Here is a 19,977-nt window from a genome sequence, read left to right on the forward strand (position 1 = left end):
TGTTACTGTGCTATGCTCGCCAACCAGACACACACACCACAAAGGCACATACACTGTACACAAACAGTAACGATTGCATAAATGACCACAAAATGAAAGAACTGGTGTTGAATTCCAGTTAGCACAAACCCTCGCCATCCACTCGCCCTTTATACAGCACTGGGCTGAATGAGAAAAAGCAAGCTCACGTGAACAGAGATTTAGCTACCTCAGTAAAGCGACAAGAATGGGATTCTGGTAAATGTGGTTCTTGGTCCCCAGTGTTCCTTCTCCAGTGGCGTTTTATCACGACTGGTACTTGTCGACTGATCCTGTTCTTGATGAAGCGCAGGTAATTTGCCCCTATACCTGTGTAGTACTTATTACACTAGTAACAACATTGTATCAACATGCTGCGTATATTATTAATTACATACTGTATGCATTATAAATAATGTACATAATACGTAATCAGTTGTTTAGTTGAGTGGTTTACTGCAGCCTACACACGTGAAATACTGTAAGGTAAGAGCACAAAACGCTAAATTACTGCTGTTACTACTATTATGTTATTAGGAACTAGAATTTTTCAACACAGGCAACTTAAAGTAAAGTGTTACCTGGAAGAATGACAGTGTTTACATTGCCTCTATAGATCCTAAACCAAAATACATCTTTGACATGTTTGATTGGTTTAATTCCACATTGGTTTAAAACAACTATAGGCCTAAAGACATGTCATCATACCCTACTCTACTTCTACATTCTATACAAAATTACAAAAATGACATCATAGCACATTGTTTTTTTTTATATATATCCAAATATCCCATTGTGATGAAATCTTGTCAACAGGGCATTTGTATAGACACTTACCTATTGCACAATGTTGATTTGTTGGTTGAGCTGTTTTTCTTTCTCTCAGAGCTCCTTCTTGCTAGTTGCAATCTGCAAGAAGCAAACCTTCCTTGAGAGCAATCACTTATGAGGTGATTTCAAGGCAGGCTTTAATTGGACAGCCTTGCCTCTCTCTAGGTATCCTGGAAACACTGGTCAGATGATGTAACACAGTTGTACACAGACAAGCTGTGAGCACATCTAGTGCCTGTGAAGGACAGAAGAGAAGAGGAACTCACAGTGGATAGGGTTAGAGAACAGGCCACATTTTGTAATTTTTAAATTGAAAACAGCCATTTTAATGTCAGCACAAAAACATTACCAGCTGCACAAGCCCCATATTGTATAGTACACACATCATATAATTGGTAAAGTGAAGGGTTCATTTTCATATTGTTAGCCTATATCATAGTCAACAGCAACATAATAGGTCTACTCTATACACTCACTGACAAACATCATGAGGGGCAACATTATGAAATGTTCTCGGCATTTGAGGGGTGAATACATTGTGGCTGTATAGTGGACACGTTCGAAAGCATGGAGATGAGCATGCAGTACAGGGTTGGTGGGTTGTGTTATTTGCATTTCAAAGAGCTCCTCAAGCTCCTCAGCTTTTCATTTTTAGGTACAAGATGATAAGTCTGCCAAGCAGCAGCTAGTGATAGCCTGGTCTGCCGGTTGCTAAGACATTGGTCTCATGGTTTTTCTCTCCCCTCCCCTCACCATTGTTCAACACCTGTTTGAGACACTTGGGTTCATCAACATTGATGCCAGACAGATATACTCCAAATAAGATAATGAGTACAGACAGAGAGGGAGATTTAGAGCTTTGGGAACTGAGACCGACAATTAAAAATAAGGTTAATCCCACTAATGGATAATTTGCCTCAAGCCAAATGGTCATTGGTGTACCAAAGTGAGCCATAGTGGTTTATTGATTAGGCCCACTGGCTGAATCAGACAGGGAAGGGTCCTTTCCCCCAGGGGTTCTTTGATGCTACGGTGTGTGCTCCGCATGGTGGTGACTCACTGCAGATCACACAGCGGGCGCTGTGTCGCAGGCCTGGTGAGGATAGGCGTCACAGGGAGGATCAGAGTGTGCTGTGTTCACAGCAGGGTGAGTCATGACTACTGACTACAGTATGTGGTGCGTGGGCCCTTGCTGGATCACTCAACCCCTCAGGTTCAGGGAACACATCTGCAGGACACACTGGCCATCCATTTAACTCTGTCTGGGAATGATGAACCCAAATCTGTCACCTTAAATTGGAAATTAAATGTATTTTCTTCTTCCTCCTGAAGTGCTACTTCTTAATTGTGTTGGTCATACAAGCTGCAGTGGAGCTTGATTATGACACAGTTCAAGCAAAGTACATTTTACAACAGTCTTTTTTGTTATCAGTGTTATATGTGGCGATATCATTGTATTCAGGACAATACTGTGTCTGACAAAAAACAGAGTTAGAGGCTTTATTTACAGTATGTGTCATGCTATATAATGTACTGTAGTATGACCACCTGACCACTTGTGAGCTGTAAGCAACATCTCCTCCTGGACTTATGCTTACAGTGATCAGTAAAACGGAATCCTAATTATGTAGCTCTAATGAGGTTGCATTGGTGCTGACGCTAATAAAGGAGGCCCTGTTTCTCCCTGTTGTTCTCACTACCATAGGGATCGATGCTAATTGGGAGACAGTTGTCCCCGGCTGACACTGCTGTGGCTCCACTGATTTCCCTTTGTCCCTATCCAGTGTCATAAGGGAGAGAGAGAGGGATGCTGTGCTCATCTTGATTGAGCCAAGGGCACATCATATCATCACCTGAGATTTGGACACACTAAATCACACGCCTTTGGGAGTGAATAAATCATACATACATTTATTGCAGATCATTTTCCATTTTGGAGTATGTCCATTATCCAAGTGAGCAGTGTTTGAAAATCATAACTTGAGGCCATTGATATGCTTGAGGTAGGCACCAACACCTTTTTTACAGCTGAGATTGAGACACACACATTGAAAAAGGAGCAATCGAGGGAATCCTATATCAATAGTATTTAATGTGTGTCAACCTGAGTATAAAACTAGTACATGCTTGTACACCAGTACAACAAAGAAATGCTTATGCTACAATCAATACACGATTTCTGAACATGTCTATAAACAACCAGGTTATTATCATGTTGGCCACTGCTGAGGGTTTTTTCTCAGAAAGTCTTATTGGTGAAGGGGATCTTGACTGTGTGTTTGAGAGCCAGGGTGGAGTCCACCTGTTCGGCTGAGAGCAGGTTGTGCCACTGGGCCATGGGTCTGCGGGGGTTGGACAGCATGTCCGCCCAGTGCCTCAGCTGGTTCCCAGAGGCATTACAGCCCAGGAAGATCTTCCCAATGGCGTCGTTCCTGCTCACTTTATCATAGTCCCACACCGAAATCACCAGCTGAACCTTCTGCAGGGTGTGAGAGCATAATACTAATACAGCCATGTAAAGCATCACAGGCGTTCTGCTATTCTGAACAAAAAATAAATTGAATGTTAAATACTGTACAATCATACTTACTTGAACTTGATCAAATGACACCTCAAACGTGAAGGATTCGTTGAAGTAGGGACTCAGTGTTCTCTTTTTAACAGATGTCTTCTTTTTCTTCCACTTCTTCTTGTCCAAAGCTAACTGTACTTTTACGTAGGGATCTATAGATAGATAGAAATACAATGTAGTTTGTTTGACAAATAGAACAATTCAAGCGTCCAGTGTCTCACTGACGACGCTGTCTCATTGATTGGTCATACTTAGCGTCTACTGCACCAGAACAACATATCAGTCTTTTTTCTCAGAGAGGCTTACCTGATGATCCTCCAGAGTCCATACACTTTAGGTTTTTGGCTTCCAGGATGACAACAGTGAGTTTGCTAGTAGTTGGAACGTAGCGCAAAGAGAAGCAGATCTCCCCCAGATTTTCATCCTGTAATTATGATGGATAACAAAAGACAACATGAACAAGTAAACCAAAGAAAAATGAAAATATTTCAGTATATAAATAGAATGTAGAGCTACAGTAATGAGCTAGAGTTGTGTGGTATTTGTAAGCAGATTTTGCTTAATGCTCCAAGTATGATAGAATAATTAGGTGTAATCAAGTAACCATTCTAACCTCAAACTTGGAGGGCTCGCTCAGGTCTCGCCACTCCTCAATCACATGATTCCAGTCAACAGTGTTGAGCTGCAGCCTCAGCTCTCCAATGATATCATGTTTGGAGAATCGATTGAAGTCAAACACCTGCATCACTACTGTTGACTCTTTCAGCTCAGCCTGGGAAATCTGGAAATAATAATAATAAAGGTACGGTAAATAATTAATTATATGGTGGTGAAACACAGACTCACTTGCTGTGTTTACAGTAAGTAAACAGAAATTCCAAGCACACAAGGTTACATGAGACACTATTAATATCATGTAGAGCCTGAGAATCCTTCTCGTACCTGATATTTGAAATGTTCATTGAAAACTGGGTTGAGGGTTTTCCTGAAGACCTTGGTCTCGCATGTTTTGGATTTACTGGGGATGATGTAGACTTTTACATATGGGTCTGAGGTTCCTCCCATGTCCATGGCTTTCAAGGCGGCAGCCTCTTTTATCCCAACTGTCAGCTGAAAGGATGATAGATAATATGATGGTCAAATATAGTTGGGGAAGACCTAGGGACACAGATCACTGAAATGCCGACTAACTATGTAGTATATATGCTGTAGTATATATGGTGATGTGAATTATATTTTGGATTACATGGAAAACAGGATACGTGTAACAAGAAAAAGAAAGAAGAAAACTTTGTGGTCTTGCAAAGTCTTATTTTGGTAGTGGAAAAGGTTTAAAGATGGTTTGGTTGGATGGATGGTTGGTTGGTTGGATGATTGAATGGATAGATAAAAGAGAGGATGGATAGATGAGAGAGGGGAGGTATAGATAGATCAAACACATTTGTTCTTCTTTTGGCACTATACTCTATAGCATTGGATTTGAAATCAAACAATGACTAGGTTAAAGGTTGATGGCAGTTGGGTACACATTGGTTTCACCATTTAGAAATGACAACACTTTTTATACATAGTTTCAGGGCACCATAAATAATAGGACAGATTCATAGAATGTCCAAATTAAGCACTCATGTTTAGTATTTGGTCGACAATCCCTGTGACCCATTGACCCCACCAGACACTAGGTCTCTTCTCTGGTGATGCTCCTGCCAGGCTTGTACTGCAGCCATCTTCAATTGTTGTTTGTTTTGATATCTTTTTGTCTAAAATCTGATCATCAGGAAATTAAATGCATGTTCAATTGGATTTAAATCTGAAGACAGTCAAGACCATTCTACTTTTTGGCCCTGAAAAACTCCCTAGTTGCTATGGCAGTAAGTTTTGAAAAAATGAAAAAAGAAGAAAAAATGCTTCACTGTCCTATTACTTAAAATAAGTAATTGGCATATCAAGAGTTCGACTTGCTGATGCAAACCTACTAATAAGTGCAGATAAATTACATTATCATTATTCAGTCGAACTCTTACCTCTGACAAAGGAGCAGTGTATTCCAGAGAGTAGAGTAGTCTTCCCCTTGGGTTGTTAGCTGAGCCATACTCCACATCATCCGTGTCAGGCTGGACCTGCCCACCAATAACACTGTCAGAGGTAGAGCCAACCAATAACATTCACTGCCCCAGGCCCCCAGCCAACCTCCACACTTACCAGCGCAGTAGATGTGGATCCATTCAATCCTTTCAGGTTGATCTGCTGGTCCTGCTTCTTCTTTTTCTTTTTCTTCCCCTTACAGCAGCATTTCACAAAGATGCACAGAATACACACCAAAACTACCAGGCATATGAGGGCAAATAATACGTAGACAGCCCATCTTGGCACTGGGGGCACAAAAAAAGAAAAAACGTTTGCCTTGCATTTATACTTGAGAGCTGAGAGTCTGAGGGAGCCAGTGTAGAAGTTGTCACACTATGGCACACATGTAAAGCATGAGGCAAGAGCACAGCCAGGAGGATTAAGGAGATATAAACTTGTAACAAGTGGAAATTGAGAGGTAAGAAATGTGCGCTGGTGTGGAATTAGATATGATGGACAGGACAGGTGCCGAGGCAGTGCTCCATCTCGGGAAAGTGGGACAGATGAAGACAGGAGGAAGAGGAGAGACCAAGCGAGGGGGGCGTGAGTGGAAGAGGGTGGGAGTCGGCATGGTGTTGGGGGGGGGGGGGGGGGATTACTCACAGGGAATCTTGTTCAGCAGTCGGGTCAGGAAGTCAGGGGCGCTGGTGGGGGTGGGAGAAGCAGCAGTGCTGTTAGATGTGGAGTTAGAGGCAATGGTGGTTATGGTGGCGTTAGCTAATGGGGGTTCGGAAGGCATGATGGTCTATCGGATGTAGACCTAAAAATTAGAGCAAAACAGCAAACACAGACATGAAGAAAAAGCAATGTGTGTCATTCATAGCTCAGGGCTCTCCTGTGATGGTCCTGACCAGTTCTACTGTTAGCTACTGTTGCTCCACAGCAGTCTCTGCTGGTGAGAGAAAACACTGATCCAGGCTAGAATTATTTTTTGTCAGGTTACACAGCCCTTCTAAGGACAGCCATTCCACTCTCTACTCTTTCCACCCTCTCTCTTTCCTATTCAAGTGAATAAAACGTGCAGTTCCTATTGCAGTGGCAGCAGAGCGTACACCTCAGTAAGACACAATAAGGACAGTTAACATTGACGTAATGCATCTCCAAAATGTGTTGGTCATATGTATATATACTGTCCTTGGAAATAAGTTAGATTGCCTTTTAATATAAAACATAATTTTAAAAAGCAAATTTTTGGAAGATCTCTACTGGAGCCCATGTATTTTCCCTTACTCACTTTAGCACCCCCTGCTGGTACACAATATAATGTTTCTCGTGAGTGGGAGTTTTCCTGTATACATTCTCTGATTGCTGTCAGGTTGTTTGAGGATGCCACCAGATATTGATGTTGAAACTGAAATAACACCCCATATTCCATCTTTTCTCAGACACAAAGTTACAAAACTTTGCATGCCTAGTGACAAAAAAACATGGTTTCCATGGCAGCAGGGGAGAAATCGGAGGATGGGATTGTATGGGATTATTGTATGATACAATTACTCATTCTATTCCATGCATTACAATGTGCCCATCCTCTGATTTCTACCTCCACCAGCCTCCCCTGCATGGCAGAGCAGATACTTAGCCACCACCATTGTTAAACAACTGTAGGGAGTGCTGACAGCTGCACACAGCAGTAGCCCATTAAAACAGGGTGTGATTCATACTCAGATAACATTGTCTTCCACTGGTAAACAGTGGTAAACACCAAACAGTGTAACAAAATAATGACCATATAGGGGATTACTTTTCTTTACTTTCTGTAGTTAATACAGGTAGCTACATTTGAATGTGTCAACACTAAAAAGGCATGTCAAACAAATACACTCTATGGACTAAAGCCCTAAAGCCTAAAATACCCTAAAATCTACCCTAAAAGCCCTAAAATACAATACAGACATGTAGACGAGAGGAAAAGTATTTGAGGGTAAGAATTTGGAGATCCAAAGTATCCCAGCACTGTGCAGAGTTTCACAGCTCTGTTTAAATGAATACAAATAACAAAACTACAACAGCCACTTCATCGACAGATATGTGATATAGTATACAGTATAGTACTGTATGCCTATATGCTAAGAGGATCAAGTTTTACTTACAATACCAGTATGAAGACTTTAATGAAAATACAGACATAACACTCACTTTTTCAGTGCTAAATAAGTGTAGTTATTATCCTTCTTTAAACACCAAACAGTGTAACAAAATAATGACCATATAGGGGATTACTTTTCTTTACTTTCTGTAGTTAATACAGGTAGCTACATTTGAATGTGTCAACACTAAAAAGGCATGACAAACAAATACACTCTATGGACTAAAGCCCTAAAGCCTAAAATACCCTAAAATCTACCCTAAAAGCCCTAAAGCCTAATACAATACAGACATGTAGACGAGAGGAAAAGTATTTGAGGGTAAGAATTTGGAGATCCAAAGTATCCCAGCACTGTTTCACGGCTCTGTTTAAATGAATATAAACAACAAAACTACAACAGCCACTTCATCAACAGATATGTGATATAGTACTGTATGGCTATATGCTGAGAGGATCAAGTTTTACTTACAATACGAGTATGAAGACTTTAATGAAAATACAGACATAACACTCACTTTTTCAGTGCTAAATAAGTGTAGTTATTATCCTTCTTTAAAGCCTGTATTACTGTATATCCTTGATCCATGCAGTTCCCCGGCAAGAAGGAATTCCAAAGGATAACAAGTGAGGGGAAGGAAGTTACTTTCCTCTGAATGTGTCTGGATCAGCCCATTAGTATACTGTATAACATGTTTGATCAGAGAGGGGAAACAGTCTTGTGGGACAGTTTGTTCCGCCTCTGCCAGATTTTCACTGAGAATTTCATGTTGAATTCCATACCCATACATCACCCATACTTGTTCTCATCATGCAACCTAGTAGGATGTCTATTCTGGCTCAGGTACTGAATATATCGTTTGCTTAGCTATTGCTCAAGTGTTCAATATTCAGTCAGTATTTACACTTGACAAACAAACGTTGGTGATCTCCATGCTTCGTGAGCATGTCAGTGTACATACTGAGTAACACAACAAGACATTGTCCACAATGACACATGCATGTAATACAATCTTATGTTCTTATAATTGTGTGGACACATATGAGCATTTGAATAAAATAAGCACACTTTTGAAGTTCTCAATATTACATTGACTATTATTTGGCAATACAGGCTACGCTTAACACTCTCCACTCCACGTCTATCACCCACCTTTCCATAAATGTTGGTTTGTTGATTATTGGTCAAATGGGGGAAGAATGTGAGAAGTTGAAAGAGACTCATACTGTACCTGCACTCTGATGATAAAAGCTAGGTTCCTTTCAGAAACATTCCCTTTCTTGACAAGATTAAAGTATTACATTCCATCCCATTAAGGTATAAACAAATAAAATAAAACTCCATTCAATCCATTGGTTGTAAATGAGTATAGTGGAGCTTTCACAACTACTGTAGGCTTCAATAGGTCTTTCTTCAGCACATTACACTAACTCAGGCAGTGAGTAACACCCCTAATGCATACACAGTGACACCTGTGTGTGTGTGTGTGTGTGTGTGTGTGTGTGTGTGTGTGTGTGTGTGTGTGTGTGTGTGTGTACAGTACGGTACATGCATATTAGAATGTGGCTCCATCCAAGGTTGCTTGTGAAATAGTAGTACGGATAGATGGTAAACACATTGAAAAAAAACATACAATGGAGTATCATATTATATCTAATCTCATGACAAAAGGAGTGATAATACAAATATTTGCATTTGCAAAAGAATTAGACTAAAAACTGGTTCAGATCACTGTCTACAGTGAGTCAGTCACTATTGCTGGTAAAATCACATTCAAATATGTTCCTATTGTATCTGAAGATAAATATAATCCTAATTCAACTTTTTTTTACTACATTTGTGTTGGGAATTGTTTATGCTGTATACTGCATAATGCATTATGAGCGAGCAAGATCCCAAAGCATTCCACGATGTAAATTACGGCTGTATGCGATGTACGTGACAAATACAATTTGATTTGATTTGATTTACAATCTGTGACCACAGACAAAAAGACCAAAATAAACAAATCAAATCAAAACCTGACCTGACCTGATGTAGATCAAGAAAGGTCAGCCTATTGTGGATTTGGAAGAACTATGGCGTTATCATATTGATGTGTTGGTTAAGGGCCGGAATAGTAGGTGTAGAAATGTAGTTTTTCTTTACAACTCCAGCTCAGTAGAGGGCAGTATTGCTTTAATTTTAGTTGTCTGGTCTAAGCACGGAAATACAGTATCAAGTAATGTATGAGGACTAGGGACTGACATTAATTCATACTACAAACAGTAAGTTGTGGCTTTCATTAATAGTTTGTTTGGCCAATAGTTTTTCTTTCGCAAGTACATGAATGTAATTTGAAATTCTAGGTTATATTTTCTTTTTGCCATTTCAAAAACTTCAGTTGGATAGATTATTTTAGAAGTTGTTTATCCAAGGCCATTCGAAAACGTCTTTCTGTCTTTTTCCAGCTTCTCTTTTTCATTTCCTTTCTAGGCCTCCCGTGTTGATAAAGAATGGTTTCAGTGGTGCGTAATACTGATGTAAAACAGGTGAGAGAGACAAAAGTGTAAATGTCCAGAACTGTCTGGTTATTGCTGTTGGTTTGTCAATAGAAACTTATCAGATAAATATATAGCTGCAACAATGTTATCGATGTTCTTCAGAAGGATGCAGATCACGCTGTGGCAGTTGCCGTTTTCGCCAACGCAATGTTCGACACAGAAGCAGAGGAAGCCATCGAAACTAAAGACGCTTTGGAAAAGGGAACAGCTTTCTCGTTCATCAAGGTGAACAGATAGACTGCCAAGCTATAGTGCATGCAGTACATAGCCCACAATTACAATTGTTACAATGTAGCAATCCAAATAGTTTCAAAGATTCATTATTTACATATTTTCCCTCCTCAGGCAATACAAGCAGTGAATGAAAGACTGTTGGATAAGAATCCTGATGAAACATTGCTGTTTGATGTGATTCTATTATCCAATGACAGCGATGAGAACAATTCAAGGATAATTGCCAGTGTCAAACATTATGGTACGGCCTACAATAATCATGGACATATTATAAAAACACTTTTCTTTGTGCATAGATGTATTAAATGTCTAATGTTATTGTGGTGTAATTACTCTGTAGATAATATGTACCTTCTTTGTTAAAAGGTAAATAGTAGTCTTGCGTAGCCTATCTCCCATATTATGTAATTCTCACTCCTCCTTTAGAGGTCTGGAGAATTTTACATGAGCCAATCTGGCTTGGATTGAACCTGGACGGAGCGATGGGAGAATGTGCACACAATTTCATTGGATGTAACATTCCAAGTCTTCCCACATGAACATAGAAGATTGCTTGTTGTTATGTGCGTTGCTTTGGCTGTTTTCCGACAGGGTAGGACTACTCTGTTTTGCCAGAGAGTGCTTTATACTGTACACAAAATGTAGTTGATGAAGGCATTAGGTATTTCATTAGTTTGACGTTTGGAGAGCCGTCATTCACCACCCCATTGTAGCTACTTTCTGCAAAGGATTTCACCAGGTTTTCCGAACTAGAAGCCTGGTCTCAACGAGGTTAGGTAAATAGTGGAGTGCGTAATAAAGTGTTAGGAGCACTCATTCAATTTCTATGAGTGGCTGATAAAATGCATAATACGTTTTTCAGTGCAGTAATGTGTCAGCCTCCTTTGATGAGTTCCATCTTATACAGTGCCCTCCATAAGTATTGGGAAAAGGAAGCATTATTTTTGGCTCTATACGCCAACAGTTTGGATTTTATATTTAAAAAAAATAATAAAAAATAATAAATAATAATAATCTAACAATTATGAGGTCAAAATATAGAATCAGTGTTGTTTTCGTCCAGATTGGTTTTACTATTTAGAAATTACAACCCTTTTTAAACATACTCCCCCTATTTCAGGGCACCAAACATATTGGGGGAAAAAACATATAATGTCTAAATGAAGCACTGATGTTTAGTATTTGGTCGACAATCATTTGCATGCAATAACTGCTTGAAGTCTGCGACCCATTGACCCCACCAGACGCTGGGTACTTTCTGTGGTGATGCTCTGCCAGGCCTGTTGCCGCCATCTTCAGTTGTTTGTTTTGAGGTCTTTTTTGCCTTAAGTCCCCTCTTCAGCAAATTAAATGCATGTTCAATTGAGATTGAGATTGTTCAGGAGATTGACTTGGCCACTGTAGAACTTTCCACTTTTTGTTGGCCCTCTAGCTGCTATGGCAGTATGTTTGGTCATTGTCTTGCTGTATGATGAAGCACCGTCCAATGAGATTGGAAGTATTTGCTTGTACTTCAGAAGACAACATGTTTCAGTACACTTCAGAATTCTTCTTCTGCTGCAGTTACATCATTAATGAAGACAAGTGAGCCAGTTTCAGTGGCAGCCACACACTCCCAAGCCATAACACTCCCTCCACCATATTTCACAGATAAGGTGGTATGGCATCACTCTGGTAGATGTTAATATTTGTCTCATCTGTCCACAATACCTTTTTCAAAACTCTGCAGGCTCTTTTAGGTACTTTTTAGAAAACTGTAAACTGGTCATCCTGTTTTTATGGCTAACTAGTGCTGTGCACCTTGCAGTGTAGCCTCTGTAGTTCTGCTGGTGAAGTCTTCTGTGGATGGTAATGGGTGACACATTCATGCCTACCTCCTGGACTGTGGGACAGTTGTTCTGGGGTTTTTTTTCATTATGGTGAGCATTTTTCAGTCATCCACTGTAGAAGTTTACCTTGGCCTACCAGCCGTTTGCGATTGCTGAGCCCACCAGTGTTTTTCTTTTGGATGATGTTCCGAACTGGATTTTGGCAAGCCTAAGGTTTCAGATGTGTTTATGATTTTTTTTTCTTCTGATTTTTCAGCCTAATAATGGCTTCCTTGACTTGCAGTGGCAACTCGTTGGACTTCATGTTGACAGACACCAATATCAGACTCCAAAGGCAAACCAAAGTCTAGAATCAATACTGATACTAAGACATTGACAACTCTAATACAGTATACCTGCCCAAATGATGTGACGGAACACACCTGACTTACCAGAAACACCTGTGAAGCCAATTTTCCCAATACTTTTGGTGCCCTGAAAGGTTTTCTTAAATGGTGACACCAAGCTGAGAATCTCTACTTTAACCTCACTGTTTGATTTCATATAGTATAGAGCTAAAAGAAGAAAAAATGCTTCCTTCTCCCAATACTTATGGAGGGCACTGTATTTCCTCCATACAGGTCTTGATATTGGCAGGTTTTGCTTCTGCAACAAGGAGGACTCCATTGAGAGCTTGCAATCAAATAATGTGAAGCTGTTCCTGTCCACAGACACAAATGATGTGTGCAAGGCCTTACAAAAAGGTATGCGTCAGGAATTAGTGGTAGATCTTTTACTAGTATTATTATCAAATGTTTTTGTCTCAAGTTAGGTGCTGTACAGTCTTCTTCCCATCAGTCTTGACAAGCAAGACTAGGTGCTGTACAAAATGTTCTGCAACATTATTGTTTTGTTCTTTTAACCCAAGTACTGTAGGTGCTGTCAGTCAGACATTTTACTCATACTTCAACGTAACATTTACCTCTTAATTTATCATTGACAGGTGTCCCTTCAGCACTACTATACCGTCACACAGCCCAGCCAGCCTCTGACAAGCTCAAGGTTCTGTTCTCAGGAGACGCCTTGGGCTTCTCCCAGGACACCCTGGATGGTCTGAGAGAACAGGGTTTCAGTGAGCCTCAGCTCCAGAGCTTTAAAGCTGCTAAGGTAATATGCAGTGCAACATACTTTTCCTATACCAAAATTGATTCCATTCGTAATAGACTTTAGTTTGTCGCAATCAACTGACCACTCTCACTCACTAAAGAAAGTATTGTTATCCTCCAGGTTTCTATGAAAGAGTTTGCCATGCTTATGGGTGAGATGAGGAGGAAGTTTACACTGGAAGACAGCCCACTCTGCACCAGCCTGATAACAGAATGGGGCTGCAGGGACATGTGCGCCAACGCCCTGAAGACACTGCGAGGCTGGGGTCTGATGGTAGATGAGGCCTTCTGCCTCGCAGGAGCCCCTCGCAGCCCTATCCTTACCCTAGTGCAGCCTCACATACTCTGCCTTGATGGCCTGGTTCTATAATATGTCATTAAAGCAGCATAATTGGGGAGAAGATGTTTTATTAATGTTAGATTTTCAGCACTTTATCTATTCTAGTTTTACTTTTGCGGCCATCTTTATTATTGAAACAAGATTTTGAACATTGAGTTCAATAGTCAAATAGTTATGTCTCAACTGTATGGTGTTGCCATGTTTGTGGCAACCAAAGCTATTTTCAACAATGTTGATAAATAAAGTGAGATGAATAATATCAATAAATGAAATACAACACAGGGACCGTGAGTCACACTGTCTATTTTTCAATGTAGTTTTCAACTCTTATTTTACCAGGAAGTCCCATTAAGAAGTGAGGACATCTTTGAATGCATGTGTGTTGATGTCAGTTTTCAATGCAAAAACAAATGCTGTATAAATGATCTGATACACTAGAGCCCAGAAAGTGAACTAGAGTCCAGAAAGGATCATTTGTAACTTGAAATTAGGGTTAGGGTTATTTAGTTTTATTGTGGAGATGAATAATAAAGTTATTTTACCCTGGTGTGTACACTTCTATCAGAGTGATGGCAGTTGATTGGTGTAACAGTGATGTTGGATTAACAGCTACAGTAGGTTTATCAGCATTTGTTTGTTGTGATTTGCCGTTGCCATGAGGAAATAATAAGACTTTCCTCTGAACCTTCCACATCAGCACAACATCCCATCTTAGAAGTTGGCCTAGGCTACTGCAGGTCATTTACAGTACTTATGTGACAAGGCTTTAATCACTTGTTATGCTGATATGTACTATGCTACTAAAATCGATATGCAGGATTATCTAAACAGAAATGTTACAGACTACATTTTAATGTGCACATCATTATAACCATTTAATACCAGAGTAAAAATTCAGTTACAGTGAATTGAGTCTCTACCTACCCTAAGGGGAGTGGGGGTTAGGGGTAGAGATACACTGATCCGATACTGGGCTAAAATGCTCGATCGGGAATCGAAGATAGGGAATGCTATCCGATCCAATGCCATGGCGCAAACTGTCGTAAAAACTTGCCTAACACATGCGTCGTCGTGTGATGGCTGCACAGCTGAGATGACACACGAGTGCGGTGACAACAATAACCATGGCTGTGTCTCAATCTAAATGTAGCTGCCTGCTGCCTCTGTCTCCAAAGTTACTATCCTTCCAACGTATAATTATTGTCTGAAGGTAACTGAAAAGGAATCTGATTTGAGACAGATTCGAAGGTAGCCGCTCACATTATGTGTTCGCGCTTCACGCACGGAACATACGTGATATATGATTGAGTGCCTAAGCATTGACAGATAAGTAGATTTGTGCCCTGGTATTTCATGGGTTAAGATTTAGTCCTCCTCACAAAGATAGAACATTTATAATTATTGCACCTGTGTTATTTGATTAAAGTACAAAGTGCACCTGTTTGCGTCAGTCTATTGCTCTTTACAACCCTTGTGCTGGTAACAAGGATCTTATCATAAACAAGCAATAACAGATGACTAGTTGCTTTTACTGTAGTACCTGTATTGCACCAGCCATTTTTAATTCAGGTGTCCATTTTAGCAAACATACTGGAGACATGATGTGGAATTTGGATTGTTAAAATCATATTTGAGTTCTTTATCATTAGGTACATTTATTATAATCAATTTTTACAGTATTTACAAAAATACAAAAGTTTAAGCTTACTATAAATGATCACGACATATCATATAAGTTGTTTTTGATAGATGACCCCTTGACAAGGTAAACTAAATCAGAATGTACAGTCAGTATTGCACTTCACTTTTTGCTGTTGACCACTGTCAAGTGGTTTATACTTATCCATTGTCTTACCGTATGTTACTATATCAAGAAATATTATTTAGACATATGTGCAATGGGCCTGAAATAAGTTATTGATTAATCAAAACTGGCAGGGTTTTGGTGGACAACAAGGAAGGATGACTCCTGCTTTACAGAGATGTGGGTGCTAGGGTCAAGGTTCCAGATAATTAGTAAGAGCTGACTATACAGCTTATACAGCCGCTATTGCAATGTGCTGTATGTCAATGTACTGTAATGTTTTCAGAGAGTAATTGTTTTGCAAAAGTAATTAAATGGCTGAGCTTTGTGACGAAGCTGCAGAAAAACTATCTGTCACCTAATGTTGGTCTTGATTTATGTCGTGCTTCAGATAAATTCTTTTGAATAAGAGAGCCCTATTGTACTTCCCCTCTGCTCCTCAAAGGTCTGATGTAAGCATGTCTTCATCGTCAGATTCCTGATTGCCTTTTGGTTTGAGTCCATTATCCAGATCACCATTGGCAAAGAACACCTTGGGGGTCGCGATCACCGAGTTGTCATTGTCGTACGATTCCTCCTCTTCATCCCCCAGGGACCCCTCATCCTCATCATCCTCGCCATCCTGTTCCCTGCTGTCAGGTATGATGACCACTTCCTCCTTGGCATTGGGGTCGATGTCCTCTTTGAACCAGACAGACTTGTAGCCTTCCTCCACACGCCTCTCCTTGGTGAGAATGGGCTTCACCTCCTTCTCGCTGTCGGCCTTGTCGGACCCTGTCAGGCTGCTGTCGTCAGGCAGGAGGTTGGAGAACTGGAGAGTTTTCAAAATGGCCTCCTCAACTGTACTGGAGGTTCCTGCCCTGGTGCCTTGCTGCACGTCCAGATCTTCTAAGCCTTTGGAGCCCATGCTGCCTGTGTCCCCATCGTTCTGGAAGCCCTCGTTGGTGTACTGCACCCCCTCCTTTGGACCACCAGAGCCTCGGCCAAGCTGCAAATGAGGAGTACACAAGTGAGAGAACATTCAGGGAAGTAGAGCAAAAGCTTCAACACTCTTATGACACTGTCATAATTTGATTATTGCCTAGCCACTCCAGTTGACAAAAATGTCACACCTAGCACACATAATGTTTTAGAGGCTTTGAAATCAGAACTCACAGAGTTACGGAAGATGCTGGCCTCTGACAGTTTCCTCCAGTCTGCCTTCCCCTTCTGGATGCGGAAGACCAGCAGGCCAATGACCACCATACAGATGATCAGTAGGACGGCCAGGCTGGCTCCCAGAGCAGCCATGTCCTCCTGGCGATAGCCACCCGAAGACCCAAGCACTCCGTCTGCAGAATCAGAGGTCATGCCCAATGTTACAAGCATTAGGGCACAAGAAAACAGATCAGATGAGAGAAAGGGGAGTGGGGGTTGTGGGTAGAGATGCACTGATCCGATACCGGGCAACGGTATCAGGCCAATATTGGGCTAAAATGCTGGATCGGGAATCGAAGATAGGGAATGCTATCCGATCCGATGCCATGGCGCAAACTGTCGTAAAAACTTTGTGTGATGGCTGCACAGCTGAGATGACAACAATAACTATGGCTGTATCTCAATCTAAATGTAGCTGTCTCTCTGTCTCCAAAGTTACTATCCTTCCAAGGTATAATTTTTGTTTGTAGGTTACTGAAAAGGAATTTGATTTAAGACAGATTCGAAGGTAGCTACATTATGTGTTCACATACGTGATTCTTGTTGCTAGGCTAAAAAGTAACAGATTTCACTACACATGTTTTTTTACCCATTTCACTTCATTTCAAAGGCTAAATCATAATGTATATACTTTTCATGCCTTGATCGATAAGGTGGATAGAGCTTTCAGTTCGAGATGAGTTATAGCTCCTTACAACTGCATCAACTGTAAACTCACTGGCTAGCTAGCTAACTGGCTGTCTTGCATTACAGTTTAGCTAAAGTCAAGCTGACAAACTCATTAGCTGAACCTTGGACATAGCCAGCTAGTTAGTTAGATTAGCTAGCTATATGATTTGCTTAATGTCAGACAAAAAGTTTTAATTTGAGCCGCGGTGCCATGAGTGGGATGCGATAGCCTTAAAAATAGTCATCTTCCGGAGTGAATTTCTCCAAATTACTGTTCAGTAATACTCCGATTCCGACTAACTGGCTCTTTCTCACTCATTATTGGGAGTTGAGACACACATTTGGCATGGTTAGAAAGCTGAGATTGTAAATGTATAATATGTTTAGGGTTACAAGCGACTGAAAATGACAGAGCAAGTCACATTCATTTCAGAAAATGTAAAGGATCAAATCCCAATTTTTACTGCTTTCCGCCTCGGTCTGGAGTTACATAGAAGACAATTGCATGGCATAACTCAGTCATGTATGCGTTTCTTCTTATGCAAAGTTATGAAATGGGGTCTTTAATCAATAAGTTAACGTTTCCCAGCTTGAGCATGGTGTTTACTGTTTTTGGGGACAAGAATGATGCCAAGTACATCCACACACAGAGCTTGTATACTGTTTAAAAAAAAGAGAGCCTTTTTTCGGATCAGTACTCTGTATCACTGATACTCACTTGGAAACGGTATCGGCAATGAAAAAGTGGTAGGGGTGTTATCATTATGCTGTAAAATAATCACTGCGTAGTCTCAAGCAAGAGCTTTATGTGTGAGAACAATTTCAGCCAATGGAGTTTGCAAGCTAAAGAAAGCGGTGTGTGTGTGTGTGTGTGTGTGTGTGTGTGTGTGGGGGGGGGGGGGGGGGGGGGGTGGGGGGGGTGCTACTACCTGTAATATGAGGATCTGCTGTATTGCCTGATAAGGATGTGGGGAGGTTGTCTTGAGTGGTCAAGCTGGGGTTAGTGGTAGGGTCGAGTGTCTCACTGGTCATTTCTTTGGTGACACTGGTCATTTCTATGGTTGTAGGGGGGCTTGTAGAGGTAGGGGTCCCTGGTAGGAGAGCAGTGACACCCACATTCAGCTTGCACCCATCACCAGGCTATAGCACCCATCAGTGAAATTAGATTGGATTAAAATTGTTTGATGTAATAGCATGCAATTTGGGCGTAATAAATGGCTTGAAATGCATGACTGATTATGTATATGTAATAATATTAGCTACATTTATTTTGCCTTACCTGGCGTAACCTCTACCACCAGTGGTGCTGTACTAGCTTCACCATTAGATGAGTCAACTGCCTTCAACTGAAAAAGAGAGCATAGAGGCGAAACACATCAGATTAAAAGACAACGTTTTTTGGGGGGGGGTTTATCAGTGAAAATTGGAAAGCTCTAGGCTAGGCCAGCACTAGGCTAGGCCAGCCATGTGTCGGCCTACTTACTTCGAAGGAAACACTGCCTGGTGACAGTTCTTTAGTCATGAGTATGAAACCTTGCTCGGTGACAGAGAAATCACTGGTTCCTTGAATTTCATACCTCATATCAGGATTCATGCCCTAACAAGTGAACAAAGGTCAATTGGGAGTTTAAAACACAAATACACTCCAAAAAAAAAAACATCAAACTCAAACCGAATTTTGCCTGGAGATCTGTGTCGTGTAAATTTGCCGTTAATCAGTGCCAGGGTGAAATTCAATAGCCCTTACATTGGCAAAGTCTGCATCCTTGGCCTGGACTTTGAGGGGCTTACTGGAGGATTTTTCCTCCATAACCATGCTGCCTTGTCCCGCGTCTGCTGCGATGAAGCCCTCATACTGCGTCTTTTCAAACCGTGGTGGGTGAGTGCTCTTTATCACAACATCCAATGTAACCGTTGTGGTCGCGTATTGATCGCTGTTTGTTCTTTGTGCAGCCTGAAAAGAGAGTGTCACATTTTCTCTTGAAAATAAATCGACGCCCTTGCATTGCCTTCTGGTGAGTAATTTTGTATGCGTACATCTGAATTATTCCCCACTTAATGTTTGATTAACCAATTATTCATATTAGGCTATTTGTCATTTAACTTTAGATGGTGACCATAGTCAGCCATCTGTTGCCATATAGGCATGTGCAGTGGACACAAAACATGCCTACATTAGTATAGGCCTGTAAATTACAATTTTAGGTTAACTATACAGTCTTCTAGCAAATATCAATATGCAAATTGGCCTATGGTACAGTAGCCTGATTCAGTAATTGATTATGAGAAAGATTTATTTACCAAAACTGTCAAGACTAGCGGGCCTGCAACATCAGCTGCTTTCTGCATTGTGATGTCCCCATTTTCATTGATCTGAAATATGCCATCTTCATTTCCTGAAAAATAGAGACATGAGAGCAGTTTACAAGTTCTATGTAGATTGGGTAGAATTCTTTTCATTGGAGAGCAAAATAGTTGTTGGCCCGGTATTCTTTGGCAACATTTCTCTGCCATTTGTGGTAAGGTTGATCTGAACCATCTATATTTCAGACCTATTTACCTGACATTTACCATTAACACC

The 19,977-nt window shown here is 40.7% G+C and overlaps 2 protein-coding genes across 9 annotated transcripts; one reads left to right on the top strand and one right to left on the bottom strand.

The window, feature by feature from the left end:
• Positions 1-2,742: 2,742 nt before the first annotated feature.
• Positions 2,743-9,003, bottom strand: syt8 (synaptotagmin VIII). 5 transcript variants are annotated; one of them, XM_083665774.1, is made up of 9 exons: positions 8,867-9,003; positions 6,152-6,308; positions 5,624-5,793; positions 5,446-5,541; positions 4,364-4,531; positions 4,035-4,202; positions 3,728-3,845; positions 3,440-3,573; positions 2,743-3,328 (listed from the first exon to the last, which is right to left on the bottom strand). In XM_083665774.1, exons 2-9 carry the CDS (start codon positions 6,285-6,287, stop codon positions 3,089-3,091), a joined length of 1,230 nt encoding a protein of 409 aa, XP_083521900.1. In that variant the 5' UTR covers positions 6,288-6,308; positions 8,867-9,003; the 3' UTR covers positions 2,743-3,088. The 5 variants fall into 5 exon arrangements, with proteins under 5 accessions (XP_083521900.1, XP_083521901.1, XP_083521899.1 ...); XM_083665775.1 differs by having other exon boundaries at positions 6,152-6,293; positions 8,856-8,992; XM_083665773.1 differs by lacking the exon at positions 8,867-9,003 and adding an exon at positions 8,153-8,280.
• An 835-nt stretch (positions 9,004-9,838) lies between these two features.
• LOC310801876 (cytosolic 5'-nucleotidase 1B) lies at positions 9,839-14,169 on the top strand. 4 transcript variants are annotated; one of them, XM_083666044.1, is made up of 7 exons: positions 9,839-9,902; positions 10,111-10,166; positions 10,281-10,403; positions 10,524-10,653; positions 12,862-12,984; positions 13,224-13,387; positions 13,508-14,169. In XM_083666044.1, the coding sequence occupies exons 2-7, from the start codon at positions 10,131-10,133 to the stop codon at positions 13,754-13,756; spliced, it is 825 nt and encodes a 274-aa protein (XP_083522170.1). In that variant the 5' UTR covers positions 9,839-9,902; positions 10,111-10,130; the 3' UTR covers positions 13,757-14,169. The 4 variants fall into 4 exon arrangements, with proteins under 4 accessions (XP_083522170.1, XP_083522172.1, XP_083522171.1 ...); XM_083666046.1 differs by having other exon boundaries at positions 10,284-10,403; XM_083666045.1 differs by having other exon boundaries at positions 9,861-9,902; positions 10,086-10,166.
• Positions 14,170-19,977: the final 5,808 nt, after the last annotated feature.

Source organism: Argentina silus (assembly GCF_951799395.1).
Source record: "Argentina silus genome assembly, chromosome: 3".
Taxonomy (NCBI): Eukaryota; Metazoa; Chordata; class Actinopteri; order Argentiniformes; family Argentinidae; genus Argentina; species Argentina silus.

Bases quoted from the DNA above. Each gene is read 5' to 3' on its own strand.
- syt8 (XM_083665774.1), bottom strand. From the start codon at position 6,287: ATGCCTTCCGAACCCCCATTAGCTAACGCCACCATAACCACCATTGCC. The intron at 5,542-5,623 runs GTAAGTGTGGAG...ATTGGTGGGCAG, and splicing joins GATCCACATCTACTGCGCTG to GTCCAGCCTGACACGGATGA. The intron at 3,574-3,727 runs GTAAGCCTCTCT...ATCTATCTATAG, and splicing joins GGACTCTGGAGGATCATCAG to ATCCCTACGTAAAAGTACAG.
- LOC310801876 (XM_083666044.1), top strand. From the start codon at position 10,131: ATGGTTTCAGTGGTGCGTAATACTGATGTAAAACAG. The intron at 10,167-10,280 runs GTGAGAGAGACA...GATGTTCTTCAG, and splicing joins GTAATACTGATGTAAAACAG to AAGGATGCAGATCACGCTGT. The intron at 13,388-13,507 runs GTAATATGCAGT...GTTATCCTCCAG, and splicing joins AGAGCTTTAAAGCTGCTAAG to GTTTCTATGAAAGAGTTTGC.